At 48.5% G+C, this 14358-nt stretch overlaps 1 protein-coding gene across 1 annotated transcript; it reads left to right on the top strand.

Annotated features, from left to right (window-relative positions):
- The first annotated feature begins 991 nt into the window (after positions 1–991).
- Positions 992–13831, top strand: LOC144695329 (uncharacterized). The gene is made up of 6 exons (XM_078566228.1): positions 992–1442; positions 9162–9293; positions 9509–9527; positions 9628–9671; positions 10829–10845; positions 13582–13831. The coding sequence occupies exons 1-4, from the start codon at positions 1322–1324 to the stop codon at positions 9668–9670; spliced, it is 315 nt and encodes a 104-aa protein (XP_078422354.1). The 5' UTR covers positions 992–1321; the 3' UTR covers position 9671; positions 10829–10845; positions 13582–13831.
- The last annotated feature ends 527 nt before the right edge of the window (positions 13832–14358 follow it).

Raw genomic sequence — 14358 nt, 5'->3', positions numbered from 1 at the left:
AAAAGCTCAGCAGGTCTGACAGCATCTGTGGAGAGAAAGTCAGAGTTAACATTACTTGAGGAAGGATGTAGTTGCATTGGAGGCAGTTCAGAGGAGGTTCACTAGATTGATTCCAGAGATGCGGGGCTTGTCTTATGAGGAGAGATTGAGCAGTTTAGGCCTAAACTCGCTAAAGTTTAGAAGGATGAGAGGAGAACTAATTGAGGTATATAAGGTACTAAAGGGGATAGACAAAGTAGACGTGGAGCGGATGTCTCCCCTTGTGGGACATTCAAGAACAAGAGGTCATAGTTTTAGGCTAAGGGGTGGTAGATGTAAATCAGAGATGAGGAGGAATTACTTTTCTCAAAGGGTCGTGAATCTGTGGAATTCACTACCTCAGAGTGCAGTGGATGCCGGGACGCTGAATAATTTTAAGAAGGAGATAGATTTTTAATCAGTAACGGGTTGAAAGGTTATTGGGAGAGGGCGGGAAATTGGAGTTGAGGCCGAAATGAGATCAGCCATGATCGTAATGAATGGCGGGGCAGGCTCGTGGTGCTGAATTGCCTACTCCTGCTCCTAGTTCTTATGTTCTTATGAGTCTGCATGACTCCTTTTCAGAGTTCTTTTATCTCACCATTAGGGGGCGTGCCTTCAGCTGCCTGGGCTCTCCTTAAACCTCTCCGCCTCCCGTCCTCTCTCCCCTCTGGCTCTGAAGAGGGGTCATGCGGATTCGATAAGTTAACTCTGTCTTTCTCTCCACAGATGCTGTCAGACCTGCCTGAGCTTTTCCAGCATTTTCTGTTCTTGTTTTAGATTTCCAGCATCCGCAGTATTTTGCCTTTATCAGGCAGTGAATTGCTTCAATCAGAGCGATTGAATCGCGGAATCCTCTGCCCCCTGAGAGCTGTGGATGCTCAGACATTGAGTATATTCAAGATAGAGGTCGATAGATGTTTGGGTACGAAGGGAATTAAATGATTTGCTGATAGTGCGGAAAGGTGGGGGTGAGGTAGAGGGTGGTCATATTGAATAGAGGAGCAGGCTCGAGGGGCCTAATGGTCTACTCCCGCTCCTATTTCATATGTTTCTATGATTAAATTGTTCCATTTTTACTCAAGACGATGGGCTGATCAATAAAATCCAAGTGTTCCAGTCTCCGGGGGCTGTTAATGTCACGGAAGGCGGGTCGGTGCAGCTGAACTGCACTTTTGAAGGGAGCTATACTGTCGGACGAGTTGTTTGGAGGCAGGCCTCAGGAAACCTGGAGCTTTCCAGTCAGAATCCTTTCTACCAGAGGCGGGTGCAGAAGTCAGGGTCCGAATCATTTGCCCAAAATATGGCTTTCGTTAAAATCGACAATTTGGCGAAAATGGACTCGGATTTTTACTACTGCGAGGTGGAAGTTCCGATGTATGGGAGAGGAAACGGGACAGGAACACAGCTTTTTGTAACTAACAGTAAGTCGAACAGACCGGAGTTCATTTTGAAGAGTTTCCCCAATAGTTCGACCCCGTGTGCGGCTTGTGCAGGCGCTATGTTCCGCGATTTCAGTTCCACCTTGTGGGGTGTGCCCATGCGTCTAAATCGCTTTTAAAGCACATCCGTCCTTCCAGAGAAAGAATAAATCAAATTGGAATGGCGTCTGACTGATGGATAACCAATTTCTCGAAAGTGACATATACCTAACTTGAAATCGATAGGCAGTATCTATATGCCCGTTCAGAACAGATCTTAACAGGCGCAGACTTCACCCATCACCCACTGTGCTCACTGGCTCCCCTTCCGGTCGATTTTAACGTTCTTATCCAAGCCTGAAATTTCTACATTCCTCTCCCTGTCTGCATAGCCTCTTCCAGCCCCACAGCCTCCGAGGTCTCTCGGTTCATTCAATTCTGGTCTCTTCTGCACCCCCCCCCCGCCACCACCCCCCCACCCCCGGTTCTTTCACTTTTTTTTGCAAAAATATACTTTATTCATAAAATATCTTCAAGAACATTCCAAACCATTTCAAAATCACCATCACAAAGGTACAATCAGGTTCAACTTTTACAACATGTATCACGAGGTGCATCAATACAATAAATGAATATTACAATCATTTGCAGACTTTCATTTTGAGCTGTACAGCCCGAGGGGCTCTAAACAGTTCCCAGTCCCTGGATGCACTGTGACAGAAAGGTCTTAGACAGCGACCCTTCCCCATTGCACCTTTGCGGCAGCTGCCCCAAGCTTTAGCGCGTCCCTCAGCACGTAGACCTGGACTTTGGAATGTGCCAGTCTGCAACACTCGGTCGGGGACAACTCTTTACACTGGAAGACCAACAAGTTTCGGGCAGACCAAAGAGCGTCTTTCACCGAGTTGATGATCCTCCAGTTTGTCTCGGTGTGTGTCCCTGGGAACAGCCCGTAGAGCACAGAGTCCTGTGTCACAGAACTGCTCGGGATGAACCTCGACAGAAACCAATGCATCTCTCTCCAGACCTTCTTTGCAAAGGCACAATCCACAAGGAGGTGAACAACGGCCTCGTCTCCACCACAGCCACCTCGAGGGCAACATGCGGAGGGAGTGAGACTCTTGGTGTGTAGGGAGGATCTGAGGGGGAGGGCCTTTCTCACCACCAGCCAAGCTACATCTTGGTGCTTGTTGGAAAGTTCTGGCGATGAGGCATTCTGCCAAATGACTTTGACAGTCTGCTCGGGGAACCATCCCACAGGGTCCACCCTCTCCTTTTCGCGCAGGGTCTCTAAGATGTTACGTGCCGACCACTGCCTGATGGAGTTGTGGTCAAAGCTGTTTCTCTACATAAATTTTTCCATGAGGGACAGGTGGTACGGCACGGTCCAACTACTTGGAACGTTCCGCGGCAGCGTGGCCAGACCCATCCTTCGCAACACCGGGGACAGGTAGAACCTCAGCACGTAGTGACACTTGGTGTTTGCGTACTGAGGGTCTACGCACCGCTTGATGCAGCCACACACAAAGGTGGCCATCAGTATGAGGGCGATGTTGGGCACGTTTTTCCCCCCTTTATCTAGAGGCTTGTACATCGCATTCCTGCGAACACGATCCATTTTTGACCTCCAGATAAAGCGAAAGATGGCTCGGGTGATCGCCATCACGCAGGAGTGTGGAATGGGCCAGACCTGCGCCACGTACAGCAATAGCAAGAGTGCCTCACACCTGATGACCAGGTTCTTACCCGCAATGGAGAGGGAGCATCGCTCCCACATGCCCAGTTTCCTTTTCACCATGGACACTCACTCCTTCCAGTTTCTAACGCATGCCCCGGTCCCTCTGAACCATATCCCCAGACTTTCAGGCCATCAGCCCTGACGGTGAAGGGGACAAAGGATCAGTCAGCCCAGTTCCCAAAGAACATGGCCTCACTCTTCCCACGATTTACCTTGGCTCCCGAGGCCAGTTCAAACTGGTCGCAGATGTGGATCAGTCTGTGCACCAACAGCGGATCCGAGCAGAAGACGGCGACATTGTCCATGTACAGGGAGGCTTTGATGTGAGTGCCTTCACTGCCTGGGATCATCACTCCTCTTATGCCCGGATCCTTCCTGATGGACTCAGCAGAGGGTTCTATGCAACACACAAAAAGAACAGGGGAGAGAGGACAGCCCTGCCTGACTCCAGATTTAATAGGAAAGCTATCTGATTCCCACCTATTGATTGAGACTGCGCTACTGATATTAGTGTAGAGCAGTTGGATCCAATTGCGAATTCCCTCTCCAAACCCCATTTTGGAGAGCACATCCACCACATAGGTGTGCGATATTCTGTCAAAGGCCTTCTCCTGATCCAGGCTGATGAGGCAGGTGTCCACTCCCCTGTCCTGCACATAGGCAATCATATCCCTGAGCAGCACGCGGCTGTCAGAGATCTTCCTGACCGGCACAGTGCAGGTCTGGTCGGGGTGGATCATCAATTCCAGAGCGGATTTGACCCGATTGGCGATGACCTTGGATAGAATCTTATAGTCCAACAGTGAAATGGATGCCAATTTCTAATTTCCTCCCTTTCCCCCTTGTGCTTGTAGATGAGGGTGATGATGCCTTTCCTCATGGATTCTGACATACTGCCGGCCAGGAGCATACTCTCGTACACTTCTAGCAGGTCTGGGCCGATCAAGTCCCACAGAGCCGAATACAACTCCGCCGGCAAGCCATTGCTTCCGGGAGTTTTACTCTTCTCGAAGGACTCAAGGGCCTTAGTCAGTTCATCAGGAGTTAGTGGTTTGTCCAGGCTCTCCCGTGTACTGTCGTCTAAGACCTCTGTGATAGAGGACAGGAAGGACTGGGAGGCCATGCTATCCGTGGGCTTCACATCATACAATCCAGCATAAAAGGATTTGCTGATCCTCAAAATGTTGGACTGCGATGACTTTACTGAGCCGTCTTCTTCCTTCAGGCTGCTGATCACAGAGCTCTCTCTGTGTACCTTTTGGAAGAAGAAACGTGAGCACGTCTCATCCTGCTCCACGGAGCGGACTCTGGAACGGAAGATGATCTTGGAGGCCTCCGAAGCAAAGAGCGAGGCTTGCTGGCTCTTCACCTCTTGGAGTTCCTCCTTGACATCGACCCCCATTGACTGCAGCTGGAGCAGATTCTGCATGTTTTTCTGGAGTCGAGACATTTCCCTCTGTTCCTTTCTAGCTTTCTGGGTGCCTTTGAGGATGAAAAACCTCGTGATGTTTCCATTGATCACTTCCCACCAATGTGTCAGGGACTCAAAGAGGGGTTTCACGGTTCTCCAACCTTTGTAATCCCTCTTGAGCTCCTCAATGTTCTCTTGGGTCAGCAGTTGCATGTTTAGCTTCCATGCCCCCCTGCCCACCCTCTGGTCCTTCGCTAAGTGGCAGTCGGCCAGTAGGAGGCAGTGGTCAGAGAAAAACACTGGCTTGACGTCGGTGGATCTGACCGCGAATGCGCGGGACACAAACAGGAAGTCTATCCTGGAACGGATGGACCCGTCTGGCCGCGACCAGGTGTATCTACGCTGCGCTCCATCTGCAGGGTTGCTGAAGACATCGTGCAGCTTGGCATCCTTAACTGTTTCCATCAGGGATCTGGACGTAGCGTCCAATCTGCTGTCGGCCCTGCTGGATTGTCCAGCCGCATCGATGATGCAGTTGAAGTCACCGCCCAGAATGACCGGTCTGGAGGTCGCCAGCAGCAGTGGGAGCTGCTGAAAAACCTCCAGCCGCTCGGCCTTTTGTGTCGGGGCGAACACGTTAATTAACCGGAGTAGAGCGTTCTTGTACATTACATCTGCTACAAGGAGGCACCCGCCCACCACCTGCTTAACCTGGGATACGGTGAAGTTGCCTCCCCGCAGCAGAATACCCAGGCCGGAGGAACGAGAGTCGTTTCCTCCCGACCAGATCGATGGCCCATGGGACCACCATCGTGACCATTGCCTGTAGGAGCTGAGGTGCGGTATCGCACACTCCTGCAGAAACAACAGGTCAGCTTTGACCTTGGCAAGGTAGTCCAAGGTCGCAACACATCGCGTAGTAGATTTAATGCTACGCACATTTATGGATACAATCTTTACACCCGTTTTAAAGCATTTATTTTCCTACCAAAGCTGTTGTCTCTGAGAGTCCCAGACCTTTGGTCTGCTCCTTCATACCCATGGTGTGTGCAAATTGCCTCACTTTGGATGGGCTGAGGAAACTGTCCTGAATCTCCCCATTGGAGGTGTTCTGCTCAGGTGGCATCTGGGGGTTCGTGCAGAGAGTGGGATTTGAAATGTCCTTTGTTGGAGAAGCTTCTCCAATCCTCTCCCCCTCTGGGGCGTTCCTGCTCCCGGCTTCCCGAAGCTGGGGTGCGCTGAGCGCTTCACTGTTCCCAGATTCCTGGGGCTGGGGTGCGCTGGCCTCTTCGGGTTGTGGGAAAAGTTGGGGTGCGCTGGGCAAAGTTGGGGTGCGCTGGTCTCCTCATTGTCTCCAATGTTCTGGAGCTCGGGTGTCTCATCCTCCAACTCCCTAGCGCTTTGCCGCTTCTTCTGTCGGTGCCGCCCTGGCACTTCTTCATCTGAAGAGCAGCTACCCTTGTCATCCGTGTCGGATGGGAGACGCCTCTTGCCACTTGCCTGGGAAGTGGCTTGGTCCCTTCTTAGCCCCTTCTTCCTTTTGGCTCTCTTCACCAGCTGCCACTTCCCCTGCTGATTTTCTGCTGCTTCTTCCTCCTTTGATTCGCTCTCCTGAGGAGTGGGAGGTTCAGGGGGCAGTGCTGTTGGTTGGCTGTCTGTTGCCTCAATCTTTTCCTCCACCTTGTCTCTCTCTGTGTCCTCCTTCTGTCCCGTTGTTCTCCCTGGGGGCCTTGGAGGTTGGAGTGACACAAAGCATTTCTTCTGCTTCCCCCTCGTTGGCTTTGGCTGCCTGTGCGTAAGTGAGGCAGCGTTTGGGGCAGGTCCTGTAGAGGTGGCCTGCCTCACCACACAGGTTGCAGCACTTAGCCTGTTTGCAACCTTTTGTCTGGTGCCCTTCCTGTTTGCAGTTCTTGTAGAGGGCGGCGCTACGGTTGGCCGCCACATGACCAGACTTGCCGCATGAGCGACAAAATTTGGGTTGCCCAGTGTAGACAAGGTAGCCATGGCTACCCCCAATAGTGAAGCTGGAAGGAGGGTGGAAGATGGCTCCCTTACCATTGGTCTTGAGCGTGACCTTAACCTGGCGTTTGCATGTCCAAATCCCAAAGGCGTCTCTAACCTCGGTGCAGCTCCCAAACTTGTCGACGTACCTGGCGAGGAAAGTGAACACGTTGGCGACAGGGATGTAGGGGTTGCAAAGATGCACCATCACCACACGGTCCCATTGCAACGGCAGAGCAAAGAACGGCTCCACCGTCAGGATTTTCATCTCCGGTTGGTCTCTCTTCTCCTCGAACACCTTCAGGAACTCGATGCAAGCTGCCACACACTTGAACGTCACATCAAAATATCCAGCACTGGTGAAGTCTTGCCGGGAGTAGATCTCCGCAGCTTCGAATCCACACGCCTTCAACAGGATCCACTGATGAAGAAGGCCCGATCCATAGGTGCTCTTCCTTCGCTGTCCTTCACCGTGACTCAGACAGTGTTAGGCACCCCATGGTATGGGGTTCGATTGGTTATAGCCATTGCTTCACAACCTTGCCCTGGAAGAACTATGATCATGGTCTCTCCCCTGCCAGGTAAGTATCCCCCGGTTCTTTCATCCCACCATGAAGGGGGCGTGCCTTCAGCTGCCTGGGCCCTAAACTCTGGAATTCCCTCCTTAAATCTCTCCACCTCCTATGTCTCTCCCCTCTTTTCAGACCCTCTTTGAACCCTTGTCCTCCTTGGCCCAAGCTGTCGATCAACTGCCCCTATAATTCCTTCTATGGCACTGCATTAATTTTGCTTTGATATTGCCTCCTAAGTGCCTTAGGACATAGAAAGTGTCATATAAATGTAAATTAAAAGCAGAAAATGCTGGAGAAACTCATCAGGTCCGACAGCCCCTGAGGAGAGAGAAACAGAGTTAACGTTTCGAGTCTGTATGACCCTTGTTCAAAATGAAGATGCTGTCAGGCCTGCTGAGTTTTTCGAGCATCTTCTGCCTTCATTTCAGATTTCCAGCATCCGCAGTATTTTGCTTTTAGCTATATAAATGCCATTTGCCCTTGCTGATGGTCGGGTGCTGTAACGCAACCAGCTCACTGGAAAGTCCTCTCGACACCCCCCTTCCCCACCCTTCAGCAACCCCTCCCCACCCCACCCCACTCCCCCCCAACCCCCACCCCCAAACCTGTCACAAGTGGCCGATATCTGCCTTGAACAAGACTTGCTGCCTCCCAACTGGGTAAGGGGCTGGTGGTGGTTGCGGGGGAGGGGGTGGGGGTGCGCCGGTTGTGCGGAATCAAGTATTTGGGGCTGTGTACAGCCGCTTCCTCTTGGGTTTCAGAAGAGAAAATACCTGTTTTAAAATGGTACGGCACAAGTTATATCTATTCTGATCGATTTTGGTTTTGATGGTGAATTTCAGATCGATTCCAATCCACATCTCTAACTCTACTTGTTTAATGTCAGTAATCGCCTTCGCCTCAAAGCTGGTCTAACTGAGCTAATGACCAGGCCTAATGGCCTGGAGAAAGTCTACTAGCTTTACAGGAAGATTACTGCCAGGGCACCTTCATTGGGCTAAATCCTCGGGGGTCGTGTAATTGTTTCAGGTCACCACGTCCAATGTAAATTTAACAGCTTCACTGAGAGGGGAGGGGAACTTTTAGCCGAACGCCCTTCGTCCCCCACCTCCCCCAATCGCAAACTGGAGGAGCAGCACCTCATCTTCCGATTAGGCACTTTACAGCCTTCCGGACTTAACATTGAGTTCAACTACTTCACACCATGAACGCTCTCCTGCATCCTCACCCCCTTTTATAATCCCCTTTCTTCTACATTCGCTTTTATTTTTATCCACTTAATTTTATTTTTATTTTTATTCATTTATCCATAGTTTTATCTCCTTTTTAAAATCCCATTTTTAATCCTTTTTCTTTCCCCCAGCAATGCCCCCTACCCCATCCCGTACAGGGCCATCTGTCACTTGTTCCCAGTTGTTCTTTCACACAATACTACCCTTATTCTGCTATAATAACATTCTGGTTCCTTACCTTTATGTCACTATTTTTTTTTAGCACTAACCACTACCATTAACACTCCCTTTAGTTCATGACATCTTTGTCACCCCCCACCCCCCCCCCCACCCCCGTTGTCCCCACCTATCGCTGGCCTTCTATGCAGCTCCACCTGCCCCAACCCCACCGCCATTTATAATTTCATCACATTCCCACTTCTCCTCAGCTCTGAAGAGCTCGAAACATTAATTCTCTCCGCAGATGCTGTCAGACCTGCTGAGTTTTTCCGGCATTTTCTGTTTTCGTTTCAGATTTCCAGCATCCGCAGTGTTTTGCCTTTAGCTTTCCCCTCCATTGAGTTAGGAAACCTGCGGATGTTTCAATTGCGCTTACGGCCCCAGCAATGTTTAGCAGTGTGTTGTTGCCAATGACCCCAAGAATGTCTAATTTGACCTTCCAGGAAAACTGCACCTCCCCCATTGCATTTTCCCTGGGTGTTTCAGATTGGCAGATAAATGGTTAAACAGTGAGTTGTGAAATAACTCGTCTTTGTTACCTCAAAACAGAGAAGGCAGCGGATTGTCCTCCACCGGGCGTTCCAACCAGTAACCGAACGTTTCCACTGATGCTGGGACTCTTGGGGTTGTTCGTTCTTGCAATACTCCTTCTGCTCTCTCGGCTGTACTGTCAACATAAAGGTACCGTGTAACTGCAGAAGTAATACTAACTTTTCTGTTAATTGTGAGAACAATTTATGCCGGTCTGAAATTACAGGTTTGTGACAATCTTGGCGCTGATTACGGAAATTGCACCTTTTATTTATGTATGTAATTATATAAACATTAATAGCTGTCATTTGCAAAGAAACTTAAAAAAAGCACCTCTAATCTTAAACTCTTTCCTTTTAATTTAGCTATATCAAGGCTTAAAGGGTATGTAACAGGATAATTCATTATTACTTATGGATAATTTGGCATTTACTATTTAGCAATGTGGAATCTTAATTATATTTAACTTGATCTTATCTTGTAGGTCACATACGGTCACACTAGCCAGGAGGAATGACTATGTATAAGGTAATTATTTATTGCACATTTCTTAGATTTAGACAATCGCATTGTTGAAAGTCGAATACGATGCTTCTTCAGACTAACTTTCTTATCGTGCTACGATGCATTTCATAATGGCGTGTAAGCACCGATTCTATGAATAGTTGTCATTAAGGGACATTGGCCATGCAGTGAGTAACCAGGACAGCTCAAGTTGTATTGGGCTCGTCAGCGTAGGCGTGTGAACAGAAGCCTATGCCGCAAACAGCAGTCCCTCCTGAAAAAGCTGCGCCTATGGTTATCCTCCCAGAGATGGTTGACAGCATAGTTGGTGTGTACAATGGGGAAATCTTTAACCAGGGTGAAATCAAGCCTGCAATGATTGGCCATTATCTTGGAGAGTTCTCCATCACCTACAAGCCTGTCAAGGCAGTCCTGGTATCGGTGCCACTCACTCCTCCAGGTTCATCCCTCTGAAGTAAACAGTTTACGATGGAAATGCTGTGTAAAAAAAATTAATTCCAGTTAAATAAGAAATCACCTCGCCTTAAAGAAGAGTCTCCATTCCACTCGGCGTGTGCACAGCTCTGGCAACAAAATGAAACTGTGGTCCAATCTGGTAGCACTATAACCTCTGATTTAGAGGTTGTGGGTCCGTGCCCCACTCCAGGATATGAGCAGACAAAATCTAGGCTGGCACTCCCTCAATAACTCAGCTGCTTTTGAGGTGCTGTCTCTCAGATGGGACGTCAAGCTGGTGACCCACCTGCCTGCTCAGCTGGATTTAAGGTAAAGGGGAGACATGATCTAATTGAATGATGGAACAGGATCGAAGGGCTGAATGGCCTCCTCCTGATGCTATGTCCTAGTTCTCATTACTGACTTGGGGGGAAAAATTGAATCGGCGATTTTCACTAGGTGCCTGGCCACTATGAGGGCAATGCTGATAGAATTCTAAACTTCTTGCTTACAGGCTACATATGAAGAATGCCCACTCGTGTGAAATATAAGGCTGGCACCCCAGGCACTGCTCCAAACTAATGCCAATGCACTTTCGACAGGAATGAAGGATGATTTGAGGTGGGGCGGAGGGGTGGGGAGTAGAAAGTAAGCTCTGATGATTGACAGCAATTATACTATGCCTGCATTATGTAACTGTGTAACACTGTCTGTTCATATTACAGAGGTAATTGAAGTTCAGGTAGGATTATTTTGTTATTTAATATATTATAGCCCTGCATATTGGATCTGCTTGGTTAGTAGAGTGGTTGCCTCTGGGTAGGAAGGCCCTTCGCCCAATCCAGTTAGCTCTCAAATGGGTGTTCACCCTCCACCACCATCCCCCCATCCCCATCTCCTCTCCTCTCAGTTATTAGGATGTAAACACAGCTGACAAGGCTATAATTTATTGCCCATCCCTAATTACCCTCGAGAAGGTGATGGTGAGCTGTCTTCTTGAATTGCTGCAGTTTACTTTGTGTCAGTATATCCACTGGCCTGTTGAGGGAGTTCTACGATTTTGACCCAGTGACAGTGTAAGAACGGCAATATAAGTCTCACTTCAGATGGTGCGTGGCTTAGGGGGGATCTTGCAGGTTGTGGTGTTCCCATGCATTTGCTGCACTTGTCCTTCTAGATGTTAGAGGTCACGAGTTTGGACGGTCAAAGGAGCCTTGGTGAGTTCCTGCAGTGCATCTTGTAGATGGTGCACACTGCTGCTACTGTGCGATGATAGTGGAGGGAGTGAATGTTTATTGTGGTGGATGGGGTGACAATCAAGTGGGTTGCATTGTCCTGGATGGTGTTGTGCTTTTTGAGTGCTGTTGAAACTGCACTCAGCCAGGCAAGTGGAGGGTATTCCTTCCCCCACCTGATTTTTACCTTGAAGGTGGTGGACTGGTGTTGGAAAGTGAGGTGACTTGCGTGCTACAAAATTCCCATCCGCTGACCTGCACTGACAACCAAAACATTTATATGGCTACTCCACTTAGGTTTTTGATCAATAAATGCCACCCCACCCCTAGGATGTTGATAGTGGAGAATTCACAGAATCACACAGTGCAGAAGAGACCCTTCAGCCCGAGTCTGCATCGACACGTGAGAAACACCTGACCTACCTACCTAATCCCATTTACCAGCACTTGGCCCATAGCCTTGAATGTTATGACGTGGCAAGTGCTCATCCAGGTACTTTTTAAAGGATGTGAGGCAACCCGCCTCCACCACCCTCCCAGGCAATGCATTCCAAACTGTCACCACCCTCTGGGTAAAAAAAGTTTTTCGTCACATCCCCCCTAAACCTTCTGCCCCTCACCTTGAACTTATGTCCCCTCATGACTGACCCTTCAACTAAGAACAGTCGCTCCCTATCCATCCTGTCCATGCCTCTCATAATCTTGTACACCTCGATCAGGTTGCCCCTCAGTCTTCTCTGCTCCAACGAAAACAATCCAAGTCTATCCAACCTCTCTTCATAACTTAAATGTTTCATCCCAGGCAACATCCTGGTGAATCTCCTCTGCTCCCCCTCCAGTGCAATCACATCCTTCCTATATTGTGGCGACCAGAACTACACACAGTACTCCAGCTGTGGCCTCACCAAGGTTCTATACAACTCCAACGTGAATTCAATGATAATAATGCCATTGAATGGCAAGGAGAGATGGTTACATTCTTTCTTGGTGATGGCCTTTGCCTGGCACTTGAGTGGCACAAATGCTACTTGCCACTTAGCAGTCCTACGTGGATCTTGCTGCATGTGGGGGTGGACTGCTTCAGGATCTGAGGGATTTTGAATGGGACTGAACATTGTACAATCATCAGTGAACATCCCTACAGATGGAGGGAAGGTCATTGATGAAGAAGTTGAAGATTGTTGGGTCTGGAACACTACCCTGAGGAACACATGTAGTGTTGCCCTGGGGCTGAGATGATTGGCCAACAACCACCTTCCTTTGTGCTAGCTATGACTCCCAACCAGCACAGAGTTTCCCCCCGACTTCAGTTTTTCCAGGGCTCCTTGGGTTTTCTGGGATGGTTTTATGGAACTGAATAGGTTGCTAGGCAATCTCAGAGGGCAGTTAAAAGTCAACCATATTGCTGATGGTCTGGTGTTACATGGAGGCCAGACCAGGTAAGGATAGCAGATTTCCTTCCCCAAAAGCCATTAGCAAATGCAATGGATTTTTATGACAATATAGTGGTTTTTAAACTCTAGTTATTAATTTAATTAATTTTCCAGATGCCATGGTGGGATTTTAACTCATGTCTCCAGAGCATTAAGATGAAAGCAAAAAACTGCAGATGCTGGAAATCTGAAGTGAAAACAGAAAATGCTGGAGAAACTCAGGTCTGGCAGCATCTCCAGAGAGAGGAAAGAGAATTAATATTTCAGATCCGTACAACTTTTCAGGGCTAAAGAGTAGAAGCCTAATGGATTTTGTACTGTACAAAACCCAACACATTTCCACTTCTCTTTAGCTCTGAAGTGTCAGATGGGGCTGAAACGTTAATTCTGTTTCCTCTCTTCACAGATGCTGCCAGACCTGCTGAGCTCTTCCAGCATTTTCTGTTCAAAGCATTAGCCTGGTTCACTGCATAACTAGTGTAATAATGTTAGTCCTGTGTCACCATTCCTATGGGTTGGGCTCAAATTGCCCACTTGCTATTCAAGCCCCTATTCGAGGGCTACACTCCAGTGAATTCTGTACAAGTCAGCTTAAGCCATCCCATCTGTGTGTCCCCGTCAACCACAATTGTCTGGTAGTTAGCATGTTGCTATTTGTGGGATCTTGTTGTGTGAAAATTGGCTGCCATATTTCCTACATGATAACAGTGACTCCATTTCAAAAGTGTTTGGGCATCTCAAAGCCCTTTCCAGCCATTCAGAGGTCATTATACAAATGTAAGTTACTTCCTGTTGATGTTTTGCTTCTAGGAAACACCGCCTGGGCCCAGGCAAGGGGCAGTTCTGCCATACAACCGCAACACCTTTTCTGAATACAGAATGATAGGCACACCGAGCCCCAGTAGTGGATCCATCCCTTCAAACCAGCCTCTCACCTATGCCCAATCCACATTCCAATAGGATTGCAAGAGTTGTGGGAAAACTGTGCACTGAAGTGAAAGGGCCTATGAGGGAGGACTTGAGTGATAGAGCAACACACGTTAATACCCGAGCAGTTTGCATCTAAGCAGAATCCACAATTTTAATGGAATGTAGGAGATCAGAAATTAGTGTGAAGAATTACACAAACATTTTCCTGTTATTTAATGCTTATATTACAGCAGTAACTATATTTCAAAGTACTTAATTGATTGCAAAGTGCTTTGAGACATCTGGTGGTCACAAAAAGCACTATATAATTGCAAGTCTCACGCTTCTGATCTAATTTGCATTTGTGTTACTGTTAGATTTGACTCAATGCCTAACCCTGGAATTAGAAGATTGGGAGTTTCGGCCTCACTCCAAAGACTTGAATCTGGGCTAACACATCAGTGCAGTACTGAGGGGGTGCTGCCCTGTCAGTGATGCTGCTTTTTGGATGAAATGTTAAACTGGGACCCTATCTGCCCTCTCAGGTGGGTGTAAAACACCCCACAGCCACTATTTCACAGAAGAGCTGAGGGATGCTCCCCAGTTTGCAGCGCCATATTTATCCCTGAACAAACATTGATGTTTGTGGGGCTTCGCTAAGTGCAAATTGGCCAGAAC

This window comes from Cetorhinus maximus, chromosome 21 (assembly GCF_964194155.1).
Source record: "Cetorhinus maximus chromosome 21, sCetMax3.hap1.1, whole genome shotgun sequence".
In the NCBI taxonomy this organism is placed as follows: domain Eukaryota; kingdom Metazoa; phylum Chordata; class Chondrichthyes; order Lamniformes; family Cetorhinidae; genus Cetorhinus; species Cetorhinus maximus.
This window is presented reverse-complemented; position numbering and strand designations above follow the sequence as displayed.

Bases quoted from the DNA above. Each gene is read 5' to 3' on its own strand.
- LOC144695329 (XM_078566228.1), top strand. From the start codon at position 1,322: ATGGCTTTCGTTAAAATCGACAATTTGGCGAAAATGGACTCGGATTTT. The intron at 1,443-9,161 runs GTAAGTCGAACA...ACCTCAAAACAG, and splicing joins ACAGCTTTTTGTAACTAACA to AGAAGGCAGCGGATTGTCCT.